Source organism: Sinohyriopsis cumingii, chromosome 19 (genome assembly GCF_028554795.1).
Source record: "Sinohyriopsis cumingii isolate HCF-2022 chromosome 19, ASM2855479v2, whole genome shotgun sequence".
NCBI classification, from domain to species: Eukaryota; Metazoa; Mollusca; class Bivalvia; order Unionida; family Unionidae; genus Sinohyriopsis; species Sinohyriopsis cumingii.
This window is the reverse complement of record NC_142979.1, coordinates 28,463,367-28,489,626: the sequence shown is the minus strand read 5'-3', so window position 1 is coordinate 28,489,626 and position 26,260 is coordinate 28,463,367. Positions and strand designations below refer to the sequence as shown.

The following is a 26,260-nucleotide window of genomic DNA, read 5'->3' as shown; positions in this document are numbered from 1 at the left end:
AATCGCAGACATATACAAGGATATTAAGCATTGAATCTGGTTTGAAAGAAGTTTCTCTTTTAATAACTTCAATAGTCCACGGACTGTATGTTCAAAAACTAGTTCAAAATGATTAAAACACAATGATTCTTAGAATGATTCAATAACATCAAACAACAACAAGCGAAAATATTCATTTCAATCCTTTCCTTTATCAAAGGAAGTTTGAAGTTTGTTCTTCACCTTTTGATGAAATCTTTCCAAAGCTTCTTGAACTTTCATGGTGATAAGGCAAAAGATTTAAGTTGTTGGATGCCCAATTTGTGCTTAACTTTTTGGAAAAATCAAGGCATAAAAATTCACCCTTCCTCAGACTGGACAGATTTGAGAAGGCCAAAAAGTGTAAAAACTTGACCAAAACGTTTAGTATGGTCTTAGTTTTCATATTTATCAAAGGAATTTGCCTCTAGAATACTTGTGGATGCACACATTATGGTCAATAAGCTTTGGTTGTTTGACTCGGTTTTAGATAAGAGACCGACCCAGTCGACCATAATTCTACGAAATGGTTCGCTAAATGCGGGAATAGGTTGCAGATGAATTTTAGATATTCTAACATTTGACAAGTATGACAAGATCTACAGTATTTAGAAACATTGCTTTAACGTTTCGGCCATAAGAAGGTTTAAAGATCTTGTGATAAGGTTTACTGACTCCTAAATGACCAGCCAATGGAGTTTGATGGGCTAGACAAAGAATTGTATGTCTATACTATCTTAAAACGACAACTTGATAGGTCACTACCTGTCACCAGCCGGTACCTCAGCTGATCACATGTTCTCATAAGGACCCCAATTTTCACAAATTAACAAACTGGTATTTGTGTGGCTTCAGTTTCACAAGTAGTTCTCTGATAGAAATAGGAGATCTCATGATTGTGTTCATGTTCGACAAAGAGTGGTTTTGTTTTGTCACCATACTTAGAATAGTTAAAAGAGGATCATTGTCATCAATACCTATTGTTTGAGCAATACCAGGGGCAGCAGTGACTAATACATGTATCATCTTGTCATTGCTTTCATTAGAAGTAGACTTCTCAGACAATGGTAAATTACCTGATAACAAAAGACTCTGAGAAGTTCCTGCGTCCCTTAATATTTTAATAGGAATATGCCTGGCAGAATAATCAAGAAGTAATGTAGTGCCTTCTTATATTCATGGTTCATAATTCTCCAAAACAGAATTAGACAGGGGCTTGTTTAACCCAACACACATATTTCTGTAAATATATTAACGTGACCTTGACCTTTGCATTAAAAACATTTTGGATAGGTCTTTATTTTGCTGATTATCTTGTAACCTGTTGCGATCAGAAATAACGCGCACTTTCTTCTTATGTCAAGTGCACGTAGGAAAAGATATTAATTTCGTATCAATCTTGTTAAATGTTTGATTGATAAAGGTTCTTCCAGACTGAGATTTGTAATCACTCGTTTTATACTGAGATAAACGTTTATTTAAAAAAAACCTGAGTGGTAGACTAAATAAATATATGAAACTTTTTGAGTCAAGGAATAATTATCAGCTGTTCGAGCAGCATTATCCACCTTTACTCATCAAAGATATACCTTGACATCACTATGGATGGAGTTCTTCAACTCCTCAATCAGTATGAGCTTTCGGAGATTTTCGTAATCTTTGTCAACCTTCTTGGGATATCATTACCTATCAAATAGTTCTTTTTCCATTGTAGGAGTGAATAATTCGGAAAGGCAAATATGTCTTCAATCTTTCTTGCTCAGTGCAAACGTAATGTATAATTGCACCTATTTCGTCATTAAATGCTTGCGCTTTAAAGCTGCTAGTGTTCAGTACCTTTTGCTATAGCCAGTAGCAAACACTAGCGTTTGATGCATCCCTTTTATCTCCATTCCACGATATATCGATAAATATATGGATGGACAGATGGATATTACACACCACTCGAAAATGAATTTGGTTTCACTCACTGGGGAACAATTTACCGCTTACTAGCATAAAAGGTTACACCGCCATCAGAGTTTTATCTCCACTTACCTCTCTATAGGGTTTCTCAGTATAATTATAAGTTTTGTTTTGGGGTTCAGATGGAACAGTATATCAGCGTTGGTAAGGTTAGGTTCCTTCTGGGTCATATTGGTACTAAAGAACAAGTACTGTTTGTCACCCAGCATTCGAACTGACCCGTCACCTGTATTAAAGAAAGCACCATTCACATTAAGTTGAATGCGTTTAACGTTGACTGCACAACACGCTCTAACAACTTAAGCAACGAGCTATCTACGATTCAGGTGTTGGTTTAATGTAAAGTTTCTGTCCAGTCTACGTCAGGATTAAACATTAAACTGTGTTGAAAACAATAAAGACAGTATTTATTTGTAAACAGTGTAAGAATGCGCTGTACTAGAAGGGCAAATAATTTAATTCAGCAATAAGTGGATACAATAAATGAACCTTATGGATAACAGTGACGTTTGGTGAGTGACCAAGTACCCTTGCATATTTTGGCATTTGTGAATTGTGATGCACTCTATCAGTCTGTCCGTCGGTTTGTCCACTCATTGAGAAATTACACCTTTTATCGCAGATAAAATTAAATTAATTGATTATGGTGGTATATATTTGTCCATAAAGTAGCAGGATATGTTTTAATACGAATTTTGTCACACATTTATATATGAGAAGTTATAGCAGACGCACTGAAGGATGGTCAGCCGTAAGTGGGTTAGCATGTGGATGGTGAAATATCCTCTTTTTAATAATGCAGCAAAGTAGGTCGTAAAGAAATAATGATAGGAAAAACGTTGAGATTTTTGTTGGTGAACAATCGAAGTAGTTCGAGCAAGTGTTTCGGAGCAATCCACTCATTAGTGGAATCATCCTGATATCCTAGAAGCCCATATGATAAATGTTGTTTTTTAATCTGTCATCAAAAGATTTGTTATCTCTGTGGCTGACGTAATCAGATATTATGAATGAAAAACAGTAACATCTGCGAAATTATGTCTCACAAGAATATCGTAATCCCTAATTCAAATTATGGTGAAATGTTTCAGTTAAGACAAAGGCTAAGCTAAATATTTGAGCCATGAAAAAATAACAATTATAAATAATAATTATTCTTTATCTGGTAAACAAAACTTAGGTTCATGCTTTAGAAGTAAAACAAAACAAATAAATACAGATACTTCCAAATTGTGTAGAGCCACGCTATTCAATAGAATAAATTTACTGATCTTAAAATATTCACGTTTTCTTAATTGCATTCGAGAAAATTATAACCGAATTATATGCTCAATAATTTATCTGATTGAGCTGAGAACACATTTTGTTATACATATTCTTGTATTCACCTGTGATAAGAGGGTGGTAATCACAATCCTTCCAACTCTCCTTGCAAGGAATTCTAGAAATGGTTGTGCCAATAGCTGATGTTGGCCGTGATAACTCATCCAAGTACCTTTCGAACGTCCAGTAATCGCTTCCTGTTGCTAACAAGAAATTTATTTTATACTGTATCACACCAAGCAGAATGGGTCATATTTCAATGTGTATCGGTAAAATTTGCGTCTGATAACGATTTAGAAAGAAAGGGTTGAGTAGTACTAATGAATTCAGTAAAATTTCAATTTGTATAATACTGACTATAATGATATTTTAAATGAGCTACATTTTTCCACTATAAACGCGTGATCTTGAAAACGTGAAAATAAATCCAAAGAACAGCAATATATTCATGTAGATATGATATCGCCTGATACCAAGTCGGACCACTCCAGAAAATTACTCGCTAAACCTATACTTACTCAAAAACAAATGTATCATCGTTCAAAATGAAAGTTGTAAGTAACACTTTACATATAAACTTTCAAAGGATAATTTGACATTAGAAATTTATTGCTGGTTTTAAGTCTTCCCAAAAGTCCGGCGATTATCATTCTTAAGGGTAAGTAGGCTATGCTAGAATAGAAACATTTTACAGCAAATTCATTTTGGTGGTATAAGCATATTTTCCTAAATGATGGATCTCTCCCTTGTCCGTAGTTATATATTGTACTACATACCCTAAAACTACAAGGTGTGTATTTATTCTCAATCAAAAGACAAATCCATCTCCCAAAACCTTGGCGGACATCAAACAGACTCAAGATCAAAACTATAGTCCCTGCATTGGTTTGTCAAATCCTAATAAACCTCATGTGAATCTAACGTTAAGATGAAAGAGGAACTCGCGGAGACGTATTTGTCAAATGTTATGTGCATGTTTTGGTAAGAAAGGCATGCTGTTGATTACTTATACATAAAACACAATAATGATAATTGTGGTTCGAGGCCTGTTAGCAATTTTTCTTTTTAGGTGGGCGTCTTTGATCTCTCTTTCTGAGAGAAGTTCTTATGATACAGAGCTGAGACTTGACTAAGTTGTGGTCCGGACATTAGGCACTTGGTTTGTAGTCAAGTTTCAAAACATTCTGCAATAAGTTTAAAAATTTATTTTAATTTTGTAATTTTGTTGGAGCAGTCAACTTGTTACATGATGAGGTCAGAGGTAATAACCCTTATTCATGCTTAGAGTCTTTAGCATCATTTGCATCTTTTAATCCTGTTAAAATAATGGAGGGCTGTGCCAAGAAATGAAGGGAACTAATGTTGATACAATGCACAAGGAGTTAAGTTACAATGTTTGATCTAGACCAGGGCTGTAGAGTCTGAGTCAGCAATAGATGGCACGAATATCTAGCAAATGACACCGCAGACTCAGTTCTGTGGTCTTTAATGATGACCGGATATAGATAAACAACCTGGAAGTGTGTCTTCTCTGTTATATCTCTCTGCACTTTTAGAGGATATAGAGAAAATTGAAGGAGTGAAAAGATGTTTTTGCAAGGAGCATGGTGAATTTTCTCCTTGCCTAACTGCATTTAAAGATGTAGAATAAATAGCAAAGGTATCATATTCAATTAATAACATCTATCAATATTATATTTCATGCAGGAATATAACATTCATACATGTTTGAATTATCATAACATTGAGACACATTGAGCTGACGAATTTTAATTTTAAATGTTCATAATGTTATTCTCTTAAAGCGTTGCTTGACAATAGTCCATAACTAAATATCCTGTCCAGAGAATTGTCCATCCTCACATTGAATATATGTCAACTAAATTATACATTCCTTGAAACCTGGTTGAGGGTTTCGGATCCTACTGTCCGTTATTGTAATCTGAAAGACACATATTTAACTGCTTACATATCAAATGTTCATAACTCTTTTGTCTGTCCTTTTCACAACATCTGGTCTTTATTGATAAGTATTTTAAAACTCAGATTCCATGTCCATTTGATAAAGTGCATGTTTTGCACGCGATGAATGTTGCACTCCAGAATTCTCACATTGTGTAATATATGATCTCCCAGGGTTGTTATTCAATTTGTAAATGACTAAAGAAACGCTACCAATAATATTCCTAGAACAGATCACAATGTGGCAGCGAAACAAATCAGTGATTTGTTAACTATGTCACATTTCAGAGTATATGTATACAGTTTAGTTGCTTCAAATTCTGATCTACACTGTTGCGTCTTCAAAATTTCAAAACGTAACACTTTGTCACATTCTTGCATGTCTAGGTCAGTGATTTTGTGCAATCGGAGTTACATAAAAAGATACCACGAGTTCATGGCCACTCGTCCACCTCACACGACAGAGTATCTTGCATCCCGTGAGCAGTCTCCACTATAGCATGGCAGAGTAGATTCAAGAACGTTTGGTACGTGTTTACTAAGAGTAGTCATATCTCCTGCATGCTGTTTCAAATACTCCTTTACAGTCATGTAATGATATTTGATCTACATTTTGCATCCTGGCTCAAGGCCTTCTGTGTTTTTCGATTGTTCTGTACGACTTTTTTAAGAATCATATCCGAGCTAAAAATGTGTTGTTACAGTGTCGAAAATGATCTTCTCCGAAAAAGATCTTATCTTGCCGGTACACGTTTCACATGGGATATGGAGCTCAGAGGCCATCGTCTATTTCTTGACATTGTTTTCAATCTCCATCTGTGGCAGTATACTTTATAAGTACACCTTGGAGAGGAAGCTGACTATTTGTTACTTTTGATCTAAACGAGATAAGTTTGCTGTGCATTCCGAACAACCACCTGGGCATTGCACATCCATTCCTTTTCCCTTCAGCCTTGCTCTAGTCGATCAGAGATTATTCCGGAAATAAGCACACATGATAAACTTTTTGACAGTCATACTTTCACATACGATTCTAATAGCTTGAAAAGCATTCTGGTCGGACTTTGTGCAACTTACTATGTTCGGCGAATTGTAGCTGCCATATACTCCAATGTTTATGGTACCGGGTTCATTTCCACGCTTAACATTAATACCTTTCGATGATTCAATTATATGAGCCACATCCCTTTCATTTAACCCTGACACCTTCTTTGCCACATTATTAAATGTCGTTTGCATAATACTTCTGGTAGAAGGTGGCATATTATCGTAGCCATAGTACGTCGTGCATTGTGTGTCCTGAACACCGACATGAAGTCCAATTTTAGTTGCGACTGGGTTTGGTGTCTGCTTGTATGCCTTCGCTTCCTTAATCAACTCATATCCAGGTGTTGTAAAGTCACACTTTACACAGTTAAGTATTATTTTCTGGCAGGCTCCCCATTATGTCTCCTTTGCATTGATTCACTATCTATATCTCGTATCTGCAAAGTTATGACATTATGTTGTCTTATTCAGGTATGACTTGGTACCGGGGAACAGGCTGCAGCAGTTTAAGCGTTTTGGATGCACTCTCATCGTCTAGTGTTGATACAGAGGCTCCATCACCACTTGATTTGAGTAGTCGGGAAAATAGGCTTCACTCATTCTGGCGGCAGTCCTATGCTGTGTTGAAATAGTTGCTGGAGATGAGTTCTTATTGCGCAGAGTAATGCCCTTACTTAAAGGACAATAACCTCCCTGGGTCTATATTTTTCTGCTCTTATGGTTGCATTTTATCGTTGTTTTCAGTGCTACAGTTTGCATTTATCTTATAATCCTTGATGCAGCTCCCATATTTATACGTACGTTTTCATTTACTCTCAGCTACCCTGACAACTAGGCACATCCCCGATAATATAGAGCACCTTGTGAGTTCGTTATGAATACATTTCCTTTGGGCACCCAAATTCAGTCCGTGACTTGAGAGACCTTTGACACTGCATTTGCATTGTAATTATGATATAGTGATATACAGTTGTTGAAACCATATAACATTTGATGCATGTTAGGTTAATATACCTATTTAGTTTGTGTCAAAATTTATTTAAGATATCTTAAATCTATAAAATCTTTTATACGTTGAACATACACATAACAGCTACTTACGCATGTTTCTGACTCTTAAAACATAGTTCTGAGCCAAGATTTAGTAGCAAGTTACTAAAAATAGTGAAAAATACTACACTGCATCTTTTTATCTGGTACAAACTAGTTCAATCCAGAATCATTTGGCAAGGAACAGTAGTTTCATGAATCAATTTTTGAAGATGACTGTTCTGAATTACATATTTTTACTGTATACGTGAGAAATGGAGAATACATTGTACAAAACTGAAAATGTTTACTTACTTCATTATTTACTTATCAAAAAAGAAGAGATATGCTTAAGTGCGATCGTCATCAAAAGGGTCATTGACAAAATCTCACATGGGAAAGATAACTCTCTCAGTAATAATTTTATGTGTTTATTACATTTTAATCATTTATATTGCCTCTTTATTAAATTGGAAGTATTTTGAAAGAGAAGATAACACGTTTTAGAAACAATGGAACAAATGCTTATATTGAACTATTTTTGATAACTTTCAATTACTTTTGTTTCATTGTTCTTTTTTTATTGTTACTTTTACTAAATCTATATGACACATTTCGTCATTCTGAAGGAAGCGATAACCCTTTCACTTTTAATTCTGATCTTTGCTACTAAAGTTATTTTATATATTTATTTTGAAAGGAAATAAAGCGAGATATTTCTTTCATTTTTGTTTTGGTAAAGTTTTTTAAATTAAAACTTTTGTGCCTAATGTATGGTAAACGTCTTGATATCATGAAGGAAATATAACTATTTTAGAAGCAACGGACATACTTTTAATATTTGTATTCATTTTTTTGGCATTGATTTTCAGTTAATTTGACTTATTTTAAAATATATTTGTACGAACATGAAGTTTCTGGGAATAATAAATGCATTTTATCTAAATATAATTGTTTTGCAAAATTTGTATTAAGATAATATAGTAAATATATGGTATTTGCCATTTGTATTTACATCTCCATTTTATCGATATATTAGATTTTAGAGATTAGTTATTGGATTTTGGGAAGCCGGTCTTGGGGAAATAATCACCAGCCTGAGTACTTTTCTAATGAAGGATCCCAGCCAGTTCTCTTCCCTTTAAATAGATAGGTGGCAGCATAGAACAAAGCAGTCTAAAATTACTTCCGGTTTATTTCCTGCTTAACAAAAAAGCAAAAAATTTCTACCATCTTCATCTTGCTTTATAAAATAATTCATTCGTACGGATCGTAGATGTTATCTCGGCGAAAGAAGCAGTTAATCGATAGGAAAGCAAATATTATGCATAATCTGTCCGCACACAAAAAATGGAATGTGCACCATTTTGACACATTCATATCTCTAATATTAACTAATTCAAGGACCACTGAGTGATTGTTGTGAAACATTCTTTAGATAGTTAGTTGACAGGAGAATTTAATGAAAATTCTAGACTTCCTCAGACACGATTTAAGAAATATACGAGATTCTCGTTATTTAGGTAAAATTATATACGCATTACTGTCAACGGTTCTTTTTCTCAGGTTGGAGGCATATGACAATAGGTTTTATCAAAGATGTTGTACTTGACAAGTATTTATGTAAATCATAAAAATGACAAAGTTTGTTATGTTACTGCTGTTTTCCTCCACAAACAAATTTTTGGTTAAAACAGGCAGATTATTATTATGACGACTTTGTTTTCTATTTAAAACGCGTTTAATCTGATATAAAGCCCATTGTTTTATTTTAATTTTATTCAGACAACCGATAACCAATATATTATTTGGAGGGACAAAAGAAGAAAACTTATCATGGTCTAAATAAAGTTGTGTGGTTCTTAGTGTGTTTTCAAATTTTTCAATGACGGTTTTTAAAAATGTACTGATTTAGAAAATTGCCATGGAATTTGTCGCAATAGAAAATATGATGTATTATTTTAAAAGGGAATTGTTTCTGATTACGACACACACACACACACACACACACACACACACACACCTTGTTCATTGATGTATTAATCCTCTATTTATAAAAGACCTGACCATCCTTTTAGGCAAGTATTATAAATTTAAGTCCTTCTCCCCGTGACCTTTTAACTTAAATGCGTTCAACAAAGAAGTGTAACGTTTCAAAAATGTTGTTTAAAGTTTAAATACGAAACTGTTCCCACAGTTGATGTGCATATATTTACTTGTCTTATAAGGAGTGATTACAGTAATAAGGCAATACCTTGTTTGTTTGTTTTTTACTTATCAAGTTCTTCTTCTATACTGAATTGTTAATTACAGAATGTCATTCGCAGCTTCTGCTTAGGAGATTTGCATTAAGTTACACTAATAAAATTTTCACTAAGCCAAACTAGCAAGATTTTCGCTCTCACATTAATAGGAGGTTTTCAATCAGCCACACCAATCAAGAGATTTTCAATCAACCACACCAATCAAGAGATTTTCAATCAGCCACACCAATCAAGAGATTTTCACTCAGCCACACCAATCAAGAGATTTTCACTCAGCCACACCAATCAAGAAATTTTCAATCAGCCACACCAATCAAGAGATTATCACTCAGCCACACCAATCAAGAGATTTTAATAATTAGGAGATTATTACCAAGCCACACTAATTAGCGGATAAGAAAAAAAAGTTAATAGCATTAAGATTTGACATATAGTAGGACAGCCCTAAAGGTTTGAACAGAAGGTGTCCAAAAGAAGTAAGATATACTTTTTAATTAACCTGGAAAATAAGACAAATTGTAATTTTTTTTTGTCTTGTAGTGCTAAGGGTAGTATATGTTCGATTTACTTAAAAGTGAAGTAAGACAATATTTGTTTTCAGCAATAGATGTATTATTGTAGTTTTGAAAGATTTTTATCGTTGTACTGATCAACAAATAAATTGTCCTGGAAAACGATAAACTCTGTGGGAAACCAAATATAGGGACCTGGTTTTTCTGTGGTTCCACCTATTGGAAAGATAACTGGATATGGACCTTCATTTCAAGGCGCAAGCGTCACATATTGATGAGATTTCATGAAGGCATAAGGCCCGGCCATAGGATGTGCGGGGCTCAAGGCAACATGCGGGGCCCCAAGGCAGCAAGCGATGAGCGGGCCCCAAGCAAACAAATTGCACTGCATAGTTGATTTCCTGAAAGCACGGGACCCAAGGCGGTTTTTTTTGTTCACCTTGCCCTAGGGCCGGGCCTAGAATGCATGTTTTAGTTTCGTAGTTGAGTTTAGGTCAGAGCCGTATAAATGGACACATATATAGTTGGAAAGTAGTTAACGGCATTTGGTGTTTGAGTTGAATTTGTATTTTATGGTAGTTAAGAACTGACGTTACTCGACGGAATTCGAACAAGGAGTAGCAATGCAGTTGTGAGGTTACCATGCAGTTGTTAAGCTGTGACGCAGTTTTGAAATTATGATACTTGTGGTCATGCATTGATTAAAGAAAAATTTGTTCATAGTCTTGGCGCGTTTTTAGAACTTCCAGTAGACAGCGATTGTTGTCGAGAAGTCCAAGGAAATAAGGGGAAAAAAGTAACTTCTAGCAAAGTTCACGCGAGTATTGTGTGTGTGTGTGTGTGATTTGGATTTTTAACGTAGCTTTAACAATTTTCAGTCATATCGCTAAGATGTCTGCAGTGCGGCAGTTTATAGTGATGTCTAGCACTGGGGCATCGTGCAGACATGTAGCTTGAAGTCCCACATAGTCACATTATCCTGACACCAAGCCATGGGCGTGCCTAAACTATTTGGCACCCGGGGGCGGACCCTTCCTTTGTCACCCCCACCAATAATTTTAAAATGTAAACACACTGAAAAATATATTATGTTTGCAAGATTTTTCAACAGTACAGTGCTGTCATAAGCAAATTGGAAATAACTTTTATTTTGCTAATTGTTCATTTGGTTTGAAAACTTATTCTGGTAATTCAACTCTCCCTATGGCACCCCCCTTTTGGCAGTCGTCCGGGAAGTACCGCCCCCTCCACACAGGACCGAACTCCTCGACCCATTGTACGCCACTGCACAATGTGCCGACCAGTCCTTACACTAACCTCTTAATGCTAAGCGCCTAGTGAGGCAGCTGTTGGTACCGTTTTTATAAATCTTAGGGATGACTCGGTCAAGGTTCAAATCCGCGACCATCCGCATCCAAGGCGGACGCAGTAACCACTAGGCCACCAAAGCGGTCTCGCGAGTGTTGGATTCGCTCGGTAAAGAGACCCCATTGCGGAGAACAATACTTAATAATTTTCTCTGAAAACAATGAGACGTAATTCATGTACTTTATTTTAAAATTCCTTTTTTGGAAACAAAGGAGTTTAGTTTTTCCATTTTGTATAAAATGAATATTAATTTCTTTAAACAAAAGACAGCTCTTTAGAGAAGACACATAAGTCTAAAATGATAACTACGATGTTGATTTGTTTATTTAAATTCTATTGTTATTACTAAATTTTCATTAAACTTCAAGATATGTTGGAAAAAAAACAAGAAAATCAACGTCCATAACCATATAAAAGGGGAATGTAACATGGATTTATTTGGAAAATATCTGACAAAATCTGGCATTAAACGATTGCAGAAAGATTTAATTTTATTTGAAAGAGAATACATTTAATCTATTTACACTTATTTATACTTTGTTTATTTGTATGCACATTTTAGGTATTTTCATTGATATTTTGCTATAAAAAAAGAATATATGTAGCATTTAAAAGAAAATATATCATACTTTTAATGTATCGGCAACAATTGCATCATGTTTAAAGATTTATACTGCATGTAAAAGAGAACATACTATACAGCTAATGTGTAACAAAATTGTATTTTGATAGATAATGCATTTAATTTATGCATAACCATTTTAATTAACCAGTCTTTATGAACTGTTATTTTTGTCCCTAATTTTTTAAAGCGCTAGAGTTTCTTACTACCATTGTGCAGACTGCGACTCCGACCACGCCTTTGTGAGCAGCATGATGCGTCTACAGCCACACATAATACAACGCTCCGAACCAAAAGGTCACCCTCGCATCAACACTGGGCAGTTGTCGGTCCCTTCCAAGGTGAAGGAGTATGTGTCCACCTTGGACCAGGCTCTCCATGACCTGCCAGAGCACGATGCCACAGCCAAGTGGAACGCAGTGAAGGGTGCCATCTACAGCACAACCATGTCCACGTTTGCCAAGAAGGAACGGCCCAGCCAGAAGTCGTTCAACGCACATCTATCAAGGATGGAACCAATAATCAAGGACAAACGAAAAGCCTTCATAGCTTACACAAAAACCCAAACGAACGGACGCTTGCTGCCCTAGAAGTGTCTGAAGCACCTCTCAAAGCATCGATAGACAGTGCGCGAACGAGTGTTTTTAGCACCTGTGTGAAGGAATCCAGCGTAGTCCCGAATCTGGAAACATCCAAGGCATATACAGTGGCATCAAGATGGCCCTAGGCCCTACAGTGAAAGCTGTCGCCCCCTAAAATCTCTAACTGGAGAGAGGATTACATATCGTGAGCAATAGATGGCCAGATGGATGGAGCACTACTCAGAGCTGCACTGCCAAGAAACATCAGTAACCGACGTGGCTCTTAGCAGCATACAGAAACTGCCCATCATTGTGGTGCTCGACAACGTGCCCACCTTAGAGCAGCTCAGCAAAGCCATCGATACCCTCTCAAAGGACGAAGCACAAGGTAGCGACAGCATCCAGCCTGAAGCTATCAAACATGGGAAACCAACATTGCTTCAGCCGCTGAATGAGCTACTCTGCCTTTGCTGGGAGGAAGGAGCAGTCCCCCAAGACATGCGCGACGCCATTATTGTAACTCTTTACAAAAACAAGGGCGACCGCAGTGACTGTAACATTTACAAAGGGATCTCGTTCCTGAGGATCGTTGGCAAATGGTACGCACGGATCCTCCTCAACAGGCAAAAGCTTCGAGCGGACCGTGTGTACCCGGAATCCCAGTGCGGCTACAGAGCAGACAGATAGTTAACAGACATGATCTTCTCCCTCCGGCAACTCCAAGAGAAGAGCATAGACCAAACGCAGCTATTCTACACGATGTTCATCGACCTCACTAGGCCCTTCGACCTGGTTAGCAGGAAGGGTCTATTTGAACTTCTAAGGAAGATCGGCTAAGACCCCCCGACAAAAACTCCGCAGCATTATAATCTCTTTCCATGCCAATATGATGGGGACAGTCCTGTATGAGGGATCCTACTGAAACTTCATCCCAATCAACAGTGTCGTGAGGCAGGGCTGCGTGCTGGTGCCGACCCTTTTCTTGAGCTTCTTCTCCCTGCTCCTGTCCTACGCCTTCGACTCGTCCACTAATGGCGTATATCTGCACACCAGGTCCGACGGGAGGCTGCTCAACCTGGCACGACTGCGCTCGAAGACCAAACTGAGGTCGGTGCACATCATGGAGATGCTCGTTGCTGATGACGTGGCTCTGGTGAGCCAGACCGAGGATGCCCTCCAGAGAATGGGAGACCGTTTCGCTAATGCCTGGAAGTAATTCGGGTTCACCATCAGCCTGAAAAAGACAAACAGCAGCGCGCAAGATGTCACCACTGCTTCCTCCATCAAAAGCGACGGTGTCACCCTGGAAGCAGTCAACAACTTTACCTACCTGGGATCAACTATCAGCAACACTCTCTAGCTCTATGTGGAGCTTGACAGAAGGCTTGGAAAGGCAAACATTATCGTGGCCCGACTAACGAAGAGGGTGTGGAAAAGCAATGTGCTGACAGGGTACACTAAGATCTAAGTCTACCATGCCTGTGTTCTCAGCCCCTCTTATATGGAAGTGAGGCCTGGAGGACCTACATGAGGCAAGAGCGCCGGCTCAACTCCTTCCATATACGGTGCCTAAAACACATCCTGAAAATCAGCTGGCAAGACCGCACCCCACACAGCGAGATCCTGCAGAGTACAAGTATCCACAGCAATGTACTCCCTGCTGAGCATACACCGCCTTCGATGGCTGGGACACGTCCGACGCACGGAGGATGGGAGGCTGCTAAAGGACATCCTATATGGACAACTGGCCACTGGCACCAGAAGAGTCGGCCGCTCTTTACTCCGTTTCAAGGATGTGTGCAAGGGGACATGAAGGCATGCGACATTTCACCCGATGGATGGGAAGTGCAGGCCGATGACTGAGGCACCTGGAGACTGACTGTCCGCAAGGGCATGGCAGTCGCAGATTTGAGATAAAGAAGAGTGCGGCAGCAACCACAGCAACTCATACTACCCAGTACGTCTACACCAACTGCGACAAGGACTGTCACTCGCGCGTAGGCCTGCACAGCCACAGCAGACGATGCCAAAACCCCAGAAACAGACGATACTTCAACAGTGCTACTCGCATGGTCTCTCGAGACTGAGCCGCCAATGATGATGACGACGATTTTTGTAACTCATGTATTGCACTTTCATAAGCCGACATTCGCTCTTATGGCAAAATTTGTTTTCCCCTATTTTAGTAAATGTTAAATTTAGTGTACTTGGAACTAATTCAAGCTGATTTTTGGAGGACATGAAAAAAGTCTTTATGCTTAGCTGTGTAATTATATTTTGTGCATTTTCTATAAGAACAATATGTAAAGAAATTTAAGCTACAGTGCATGGAAGTAGCACAGATGCATACCAACATTTTGTCCATTGAGCATGTTGGAAACGATAAGAACTTCGCCTTACACGAGTCAATCTCTCAGAAGAATAATCTATTTGCAGAACGTCCCTATGAAATTTGCAAGACGACAAAATCGTCGGATATTCGAAAGGTATACCATGATTTTGCAATAGCATCTGTGTATCTCCGATAGTTATAATATGATGTAACTATAAAACCAGAGTTTTGTCCCAATTTTCTTGTATGATTTAACGATAACATCTGAGGATGTCCGAATTTTATATTATTATTTAGCAATATAACAGAATATCCAAAATGAGTGACTTAATGGTAATATTCAAGTTATCCAAAATATATTTACGTACTTAAGTGCAAAATAAGAGAATTTCCAAAATTTATGATATCCTTGAACGATGATATTTGACGATATCCGAAATTCATTATGAGTTGACGATAAAGTTCTAGGATAACCGAAATTGGAAATTCAATTCAGCGACAAAAATCCACAGGTATGCAAAGTTGGCAATATACTTTTAAAAATAAAAGTCCTAAGACTTCCAAAAATTATTTGATTTTGCGATAAAATCCGAGGATATCTGAAATAAATAATTGCTTGAATGATAGTATCCGAACATATCGAAAACTAATATGACAACTATAAATCCTAGAATATCCTAAAAGTATTTAACTTATCGATAAAATTCGAGTACATCCGATATTTATTATATAAATTAACAATTATTTTCGAGGATATTGAAAATTAATTATATAAACGAGAAACAGAAAACATCCAACACTATTTTTTGACTTAAAGGGAACAAACATGCAAAACTGAAATTCGCGCAAACTTCATATATAATTTGCAATATGTATAAGGTTCATTTTCTGAACATTTGTACCTTTTATTCTTGCTCGTTCCGAAGAAATTTATGAAAAACCGATCATCTCTCCCGATCCGCCTTGAATAGAACAACGCGCTTCCCTCCCTCTGTAAAAATAGCGGGTGTGACGTTATTTGAGACATTGTACACACTGGCATTGTTGATAACGAATTATGGAGAACGCGCCCTTGGAAAACTCATCCCAGGTGTTAAGAGAAGTCGCCCCATGGTGGTCGGAGAAGTCGCCCCACTGCGCCTGGAGAAGTCGCTCCAAGGATCATATATGCTAATTCTGAGATGTCGCCACGTAGTTGTTAAGACTTTATTTATTGTTGTTTTTCTTCAACTTAATAACTTATTAAATCTATAAAATTTGCAACTTTTCAGCTTTTCCATTTTATCAGCTCCGCTTCTGTACTTAACGAAAAAGAAGTGGTATCTATCCCTTTTGCTCTGCTCTTCAAATCATCACATGCATTTTAATTGGAAAAATAGAGCGGGTGTAAGCATGATGTGACATCTGCAGTTTTATACATGAAAGGGCTCCAACCTAATAACTAAAGTCATCCTGAGACGACTTTATGGCATGGACCTCTATAACCCGAAATCGACTGAATTCTTGTTGACCGTCAATAATCCAAAGGGTTATAGTATCATCTCTCTAACTGAACAATTTAATCTGATTTTTCATTGAGATTTGCTAACCATTGACGAATAATACTTGAACTCGATAAAAAACAACATTGACGCCTACTCAGGAAATACGGTCGCTACTGAGTTCAACATCATGGCTAATGCATAGAATTCGGACGGTTTCTGAAAGCTATCACGTACTACGCCCATCATTTAGTTTATTTCTTCTTTTTCATCAGTGTTCATAATTTTATTATTTCTCAGTAAAAATTGCCGATGCACAATAAACATGAATACGTTATTTTATTATAAATAACAATACCATGATCACGCGTACTAACGGGATTTTGTTATTTTAAATGCATATTTGAACTGCTCAACTTACTTGGGACATCATGAGAAGATCATCTTTAAAAACAAATTAAATGTCACATTTAAATCCTGGACTAAACTGAATAACATTTCACATGGTCCGAATCAGCTTGGAAGTTTGGAGAATTAGCCAGATATATGGGACGAATCAGTCAGTGATTTGTACCGAATCAGCCGGGTCCGAGTTTGAGAGTAATTACCACATTAATGAATAATGTTACTACATATAATAGATTTATCAATCAAGAAAGTTAACAGTAACATTTGTTTAAAAAGTTGTATCGTGGTGTTTCGGTATGTGTAGTTATAAGAACTCTAACGAATTTATATGAACACACAGACTTTCAATAATAAGTGATTTATTTTTCTATTATCGACATTACACAGACATGATGAATGCAGAATGGGAAGGAGGTGTTTATTATACAAAGAGTGGAAAACAGTCTTGAACGTACGTGTGGAAGAAAAATGCATATTCATCCGATGCAGTTACATATAAAATCAAACGTGCATAATAAATTTATTTTGGAAACATTGAACGAAAAAGCGTAAACATTTCTTTAATGTTATTTCATTTAGTAGATAATTTTTTACTCTTCAAAGATGGAGGAATACAAAGAGTAAAATAATTGAGGATTGTTCCAGAACTGCTATTATTCACAAAATTTAGAGCTGCGCATTGAACCATTTAGTTTCTAATTGACACTTCGCTGCACAAATTGAATACAACTCTTATACGTTAATCGTCTCAAATGACGTCACATCCTGTTTGTATGTAAGGGAGCTAACAAATTCGAGGCAGGTTCTTTCCGTTTGATCTCGGAATACAGGACAATATTTTGCATGAAATGTTTTTGCAAATACAATAGATGCAAAGAAAAAAATAGTCGGGATAGATTATATACACAAACTACTAAATATCCTTCTGTTTACAATAAAATTGTGCAGGTCGGGTTTTTTGTCCCCTTCAACAATCAAATACAATGATATAAAAACAAGATTTTACTTAAGGATAAAATCCGATGATATTGAATAGGTCTCCAGATGGCAAATTCAACATGGAGGTCTCCATTGGATATATCATACTCCCAGAATGCATTGCGGCAGGTGATATTGCCTTGTGATTCAACGTCAACGGACTCTCAAGGCACGCACGGCTTTTGGGAGTCTATTGGAAAACAAATCGGAAAAAAGAAAACAAAGAGGTGGATCGTATGTATTAATCGTGGGCTCCCAAAACACCCTATATCACCATACTTCGCCTCAAGGTGTCACACATTATAAGGTTCTTGGTGTGCATCTTGATAAATAACCTAATACGGAATGCATACAATAGACATCTAATTAATACAGTTTCCAGTACACTGTCGCTGCTGTCCAAGATGAAACACTTCCTACATATTTCACAGAGTTAGGTTTTATGAAAGCTATGTTTATCTTTACTTTGATTGTGTTAATGTCGTATGGGGAAACCTATGCCAAACTCATGTGACAGACTCCAAACATGGGCATTTAAAATTATTTCGACGTGAAAGCTAAATATTCCGTGCAAACAATGGATTACTGAGAAATATTGTCAATTAAATAAAAACACAAAAAACCCATAAAAAACAAACACCTCCCCAAGAATATGTATGAGAAAGTCTAAACGTATCTACTGCAAAATTTAAAATCAAGAGGGCTCTCAGTACATCCTAATTGCAACTATGATCAAACAACACTAAACTGATCCATAATTCAACCTTTTCGCCGTCTTCTTCAGGTAATACTTATAAACTTCCAATACAACACAATTAATAATTGAAGAAAGTTTTGCATAGTATGACCCATAAATTTGGAATAGTTTACCTAAACAAGTGAAATAAACAACTTAGTTAACCGCTCTTTTTTAAAGAATAAATTAAATACTGCATCTGTACGATTAATTAGTACATTCTTTTATTCCTCCACTATTTTGAATCCTTTCTATTCTTTTCACTATTTTTTCTCTGCTTTTATTTTTCTGTTTTGTGAAACTGTAAATAATTGTTCGTATTTGTTCATATTTGTCAAAACATTTGTATAAAATAAAAGGAAGTTATTTGATAAATGTATTGGGCTAATTTCGGGACTAAAAGACTTTATTATTATTATTATTATTATTATTATTACAACCACTACTATTACTAGCAATAATAATACTTTGTCTGTATGTCATCAAACGGTTATGGAGTTGTTTTGTTTCACACACGTACACAAGCACACACATGCACACACATACAAAAACACATCAGCTATTGGGCTGTTAATGATGATCTTATTACCAGATGGGCTATATGTGGATTGTACTCCACTTAAACTTCAATCCTTCCATTACAAATATTGACTTAGTGTCAGTCACTCGCACAACCATATGGCAAAAATCCCAAGGCATACTGTGCATTTGTGTATACTTACCAAAACGTCTATTGCTGAAGTAATTAACTTCTTTCTTATGTTCCCATGATATTTCAGGATGCTGTTTTAGGCTGACGTACAAGTCTGTGGTACCACATTTTGGACCACCAATTATGAAGAAATACGGCAAACAGCGGAGTCTGCCATCATCAGAAAAGAAGCAGGGATTCTTAAAGTTCTCCAGAAATTGGAATGGTCCCTTAAATACAAAAAACGTATATAACATTTTCATTATGACCTTAAATTTTGCTTACAACCAGAATCTGAATAATACACATTTGCGACAACAACAACAACAAAAAGACTTATGAAGCTGATGCCAGGTAATTTTTTCTTCCCTGGTAATTAAGCGTGAATAGTTGACAACTGTATTTGTCTGAAGCTATTATTATGAAGATTTTAAAAGAAAAGTTGTCACATTTTCTCATCATAGTCAAGATCGCGGATCAAGGTAAAGGGTCCATCTTAACTCAGAACGATATCAAATCTACTGCGGTAACATTTATGAAGGTGTGAACCCCTAAAATCCTCTAATCATTTTATTTTTAAGCAAAGTCACTCCAGCAAGGAACAATGCCTTTCTTGTATATTATTCGTCTCTCTTTTCCTGTGCGAATTTTGACAAGGCTTTGTTCCTTAGTCCACTCTTTGGTATATAGTTTCGCGCAATGACTCGAAATATATTTTAAGTGCCTTCACCGAAGTTTGAATATGTGTGTGGGGTGGGGGTGGTGGTGTCTTAAAATAATCCCGCTGACTTTGAGTTATAAAAATGTTTAAATATCAAAGCTAATATCGCCCGACTCGAGTGAAAAGAAGAATAATGAAAACGATGTCAGCATGACGCCATGAATTTATGAACCATGACCATGGCCGCCCTAACGTATATGCTACTTATGAAGGTACCAATAGGCTTTAAAGGTCAAAAGGTAATGGGTGAAAGTCATTATGAATTTAAATAGTGTGAACATTTCCATCTGATTTGGTGAGTCCTAACTCCTATATCGTCCAAAAACTTACGACTGGGTTATCTATGATTGTAGAAAAGACTTTATTATTTTGAAAATAAGAACATGACAGAGCAAGGCCGCTTTGACTAAGAGTAGTCCAATGAGTTTCTTGATGTGCTTTGCGCTTATACTTTATATTTGCATTCTCTGCAAGTGCAATAGAGCCACTGCATTTCACTCTGGAATATGGAAAACTCATCGCTGCTACAGTCCGAGGCAAATCCGAATTTCAAATTAAATCTTTTTCTGAGGTATATTTTTCTTATCGTCTATGTTTCATTTTATTGCACCGAAACATTTTTAATACCATCATCGATTTGAGAAATATTGGTAAACGACTAAACTAAACAGACATGATTTGTAATACTAACTAAGTATTACTGATGGACGTAACCTATAATCTATATGTAATCACTATGGTCTCTCTTTAAATGCTTCTCTAGCAAACCACACGAATGACTCGCTTTATAAGTGAGATAGCCTTAAAATGAAGGATGTTCCCAAAAGGCTGTATCGTAAAAGAAAGCACATAAATAGGGTTTATAATGATGAGCAATCACATTATAATCGATTTTCAATAGCGAAGAAATATATTTAAAAGAAATATTGAATATAGGATTAAATGATCTTGGTCGGGTGTTTATTAATGCGTGCATTTTACCTAATCACTCATAAAGAAAATTAATCCCGAAGGGCTTTATGTTAAATGGTTGAGTGATTAGGTAAACTTAACACATCAATAAATACCCAACCTTGATCATTTAATCCTTATAATTCCAATTTACGTCATTTCTGTCATCATAACAACAAATTTCATCAACAAAACATTGACTTTTAGGTAGCTCGAAATTTTTTTTTCATTAGCCTCTTCATTGCACACTGTGGTCGGAAATCACAAAGGTGGGTAGGTGGGGCTTGTTATTATTATGGTGTAAGACGTTGGTTTAGATAAAGTTTCACATAAAATTACCTGGTAAATGAGTATCAAAAGTGGCTTACCGATGTATACTAAGTTCTTGAGCTGTATCACGCCACCGATTATATCCAACCTGATTGCAGAAACTTCAGTCCATTCATAACAATTGGAATTATTAGTACTTATGAAACAGCATTCACGTAATTTAATAGGATGTATTATGTTACCCGCGTTATAAGAGGGGTAGCGGTATATTGAGTTGCTTTGTATGAATCCATCATTCCCTGAACATGCAGAATGTTTGATAACTGCAAGAGCTGTATGAATTCAGTGTATTATCATCTCACTATTTGCAGAAGAAATTTTGTTCCGAACATATGTCTGTTTTGGTAGAATAATCGACTACATTTGCAATCCTCTTCTTTTCCCTTGTCATAATTCTATTCATGAATATAAGTTATATCAAAGCTTGAACTAGCTAAAGACTGCTACGATTAATCTAATCTTCTGTCTGAATAGCATTTCACAAACCACTGGAATAGAGTACTGTTCTACTTCAAGAAAAGAAGAAATGTCACGTTATTTTAATGGCATTTGAGCATCTTGGTCATGCCTGTATATGTATTTTCTTCAGAAGCGAGGAATATTATGATTTTCTCCGGTCTTAAGGGCCATGACAGGATCTTTAAGTTTCAACAATTTTGCAAATATGTTTTAAACCACAATCTGGTTTGAATGGATGGATATAATATGTTATTTCAGTTTCTTTGCATTGGTTTTAAATAGAGTTTATGACATCTCATTATGTCTTTTTGTATCAAATCCAGCTAACGTGTGTACATCCTTTGAAAATTGGTCTACCAAAAAGATATTTGGAAAAACCGGATGTATAGTCTAAAATATCACGCAATGCCATTTATGACACCAAAAACGTCTTTATTCGTGAGTTATATGTTGTGATATGCTCTTATTGCATATAATACATTACTTACCCAACAACAGGTTAATAACAACATTGCCTTCTCTAAATCATGGATAATATATGGATCAAACAAGTTGAAAGTTTAATTACTGCAATATAGAAAGCAATGTTTTATCAGCATAACTTATTATTAGAAAAAAGGCTGGTATTTTTAATGCATAGAAGATGAAAATCACATAAACCATATTTGGTGGCTGCTTTAAATGACAAGTGCATAAAGATCACCATCTTCTTATCCATGTGAACTAATTTTGATGTTTCCAGATCTCTTTCTAATTCTCACGAATTTTACGTAATCTCGTCGTTGTTTCTATATGACTTCTACCATCCGATTTGCCTGCATTCTTTACTGCTTGTACAGAACTGTCACATTTTCAGTACAGATGTTATCCATGATGTCGGAGAATATTTGTAGTGTAATTGTGTACCCAGTAACATACCTCCATACTGAAGTTCTCATTTTTGTTTCGTGATAAATGGGCCATTGTAACATACGATGTTAGATCCACGTATTGAGTATTCTACATCCTAACATATGCAGGACTATCTTCTTCTATAAATAGTTTCCTGACACTTTTAAGCTCTTGCTTTGCCGCTTGGATATTGAATTTTATTACAGTTCTCGTATGGGATTTTATGACGACCCTATTGCCGTTCATGTGTTGCACTTAGTTGCTAAAGCCAAAATACTGACAATGACCTTTACCGTCCATTCTCATAAGCCGCTCTGTTATTTTGCAGCCATATGATGACACATGTATGTAAAACAATTACACAGATATTCATGCATATTCATACAATTGTAATATATATATATATATATATATATATATATATATATATATATATATATATATATATATATATATATATATATATATATATATATATATATATATATATATGAAGTGATTAGTAGATCTTACTCTCTTTTTTGTGCTGTATTGTGACCTTGACCAATACAAATATTGCTTTTTTGTCAGGTTTCTTATGTTATAATTTATGACATTTCAGATTGCAAAGTTGTAAAGGTATGTGATTTTAATTTATACGTAGAATACGGTATGGTTATAATGTGTGTAGATGTGTGTGTGTGTGTGTGTGTGTGAGAGAGAGAGAGAGAGAGAGAGAGAGAGAGAACCTTGGTCATCAAATACTGGTCAGACCAATTTATAATATCTTCAATCTTTTCACTTCTCTCAATCTGTCCCGAACGTTCAGCAGCTGACATTTCTAATGGATTTCTTAAATCTATGTGTTTGTCTGGAAGTCCTTGATGATGCAGTCTGGAGTCTTCCTGTTCACTCCATCTGATAAAGTTATAGAGTACCAGCATCCAGAGCGAGAGTATGAGAACAAAACACACTGTATGCTTCCACCGTCTTTTTATCATCATATCCAAAAATCCGTCGTACGCTGTAAAATATTAGAGGTAGAAATACTGTTGCATATTTATTTAGTAAACTACAGTCTGTTGAATGAATCAAATCTCTGATTCATTTTGACTAATATATAAAGCTTTCGATTGTCACATACAAAGTAAATTTGGTATTCGTTTTCGTCTCTTTACTTCCTCGGCAGTAAAATATTTTCGTGTTCTTTGTTTCTTCCGCTAAATTCATCAGAGAAATGCTGAGTGATTATTGACTATGCAGAATTTGTTTGCTCAACGGTAGTAGATTGAACAAATAACGATAACTCACGAAAGGGAGTTAACAACCCTGATTAATCAGGATTGTAACATCATCATTGCAGTTCATAAAAATTACGTAGGTCCAGACTGTACTGATATAAAACCGTATTATTTTAATAACCATCTTTATCATCTTCATACATGCGAGAATTGATATAACTCATCCATAACGAGCAAACTTTGACAAGCAAAATTAATCATGTTTTTTCTTTTTCTTTCTACAATTGTAGTATTATTAACCGCTTTAGTGTACTTCATTATGGAAGTTCCTTTGATAACTGGCACCGACAAAAGTCGGTGGGATCGACACATTTGCAACATTGCAGCAGACTATTTGTTTTATACTATCGCAACAAAAAAAAAACTTATTGCTCTTTTCAAATCTGCGACATGTTTGATAGTTTTATTTTGCTGTGACCATGTTGAGAATCCTGATGACATTGTGTATACTATGTTGGCAATCTGCTTAAGTTTTCGAAAGTTTCAACAGAGTTTTGTAAACATACTTTCGTGAGCGTCATATTCAGCCCGTAGCGTGGTTAATTTAGTATCTACGGTATTATAGTTATTGTCTACATATTTTGTGTTGCGGCATCTTCGTCAGATTTTGGAATCTCTTAAAACAACTATTTTGTTTCCATTCATGCTGAGTTCACTTGTCATTGTATCACCGGTGGATCGTACACGATTAGCAACACTTTTTGTAATTTCGTTTCTGATAGTTGCGATTGATATATTTGAGTCTTTGATTCTACAGCCATCAGTAAGTACTGGAATAGTATCCGTAGTAGCAACGAGAACTCTAGGAACTATGTCATTCCATTTGATATTACTCGTATTTAAAACACCATATTTATCCTGAAAAACAACAACTTCATCTCGGTCAACTCCAGAGAGGTTCATAATATCGGCAAGTTCATCTTTAGTTGCGTAGTTTGACAAATCAATGTTGTCGAATTTTTTTCATGTCTTTGAACGAAGAAGATCTCCCTTAAATATATACCATACTATTTTAAGATCTATTTATATAATGGTGCACGACTTTATGAGGTGATAATGTTGATTTTGATATAGCGTCGAGTACAGCAATTGCTTCACGCCAGCATATTTGGGGATCGGTTATTGTTTCTGTTGGGAATGTTGAATACCAGACTGGAATTTTTATTGATTTCACGTAATTTAAATATTCTTTTGATGGATCCAACCCATTCGAATCAAAATAAATAAACTCCACGTGGATCAGTTGCATATGCCACCCAATGAGTGCGAACGCCGATACTATTATCAAGATTAATATTACCTGTCTCAATATTGTTTAGTTTGAAAGGTAAATGATCACGCATAAAACACCTATAAAATTTTATATGTTTAATTTCTTAGCAGCATCAAGTAAATCAAAATTTGACATTGGAAAGACTAACGAACTGTTCCTGGAACTCTCAGACCTTTTCCGTATCAATAAGGAGTTCCTAGCAATCTTAGACCCCGACCACGTCTTTTTTGTTCCTTCTCTTGTTGCTTTCTTTAATGCCATTCCATCAGCGGTTCCAACAGCACCTAACGCGGACGCTTTTGCAAAAGCAATAAAGATATGTCTTGGTACAGAAACACCTTGCTGAGATGATATATTCCATGAAAATAAAACATTAATGTTGCTATGAACAGTATCCATGGTTACTGTTAATAATGGCAACAATGATTTACCACCTGAATCCATTAAAGAAAGTGTTCTTTGTTCTTCAGCAATTGATGGAGTCATTACAGGCATCCATAACGAAAGTTTTGTCAGCATTACTTTACCAGCATCAGCTCCTGGATCTCGCCAGATAGCATCATCATCATAGCCCTTTCTGACAAGCACAGCCGTGTGTTTAGCCCCGAATATAACTTCTGTAACATTTCTGAAAAATCCAAAGATGTGGGCTAGTGGAATTGCGCATGAAAATCTTCTACAATCACCCTTCAACTCAAGTCAAAGTCCTCGCATATTCTAGACTGTAATCTGGATTAGGGGAAATAATCATAGTTTCTACATCAACATGTGCAGTACCAGCAAAGTTTTTTTGGTCGTGCTATTATAAATTGATCATGATCGGGGTCGTTAGAATCATCTTGTGAAAACATCATTGTCGGACCAGCTGATCTTGTATAATCATCAGAGTATCTTGCTAAACCTATTATTGCTGTAGCAACATCAGCGTCTTCCTGAATCGTTTCAATATTTTCCCCATCAATCATATACGTAGCACTGTCAAACAGTGCCATAATACCACTATAACTAACATCGTATACATTACCATCTGTTTTTATA

The 26,260-nt window shown here is 36.1% G+C and overlaps 1 protein-coding gene across 1 annotated transcript in view; it reads right to left on the bottom strand.

Moving 5' to 3' along the window:
• LOC149775335 (carbohydrate sulfotransferase 15-like) overlaps positions 1 to 22,741 on the bottom strand; it is a 39,355-nt gene extending 16,614 nt beyond the window's left edge. Inside the window, exons 1-3 of the mRNA XM_089943462.1 lie at positions 22,697 to 22,741; positions 19,349 to 19,547; positions 2,056 to 2,209 (exon numbers count right to left, since the gene is read on the bottom strand). Coding sequence (XP_089799588.1) covers positions 2,056 to 2,209; positions 19,349 to 19,547; positions 22,697 to 22,741 — 398 coding nt within the window. The remainder of the gene's footprint in view (positions 1 to 2,055; positions 2,210 to 19,348; positions 19,548 to 22,696) is intronic.
• Positions 22,742 to 26,260: the final 3,519 nt, after the last annotated feature.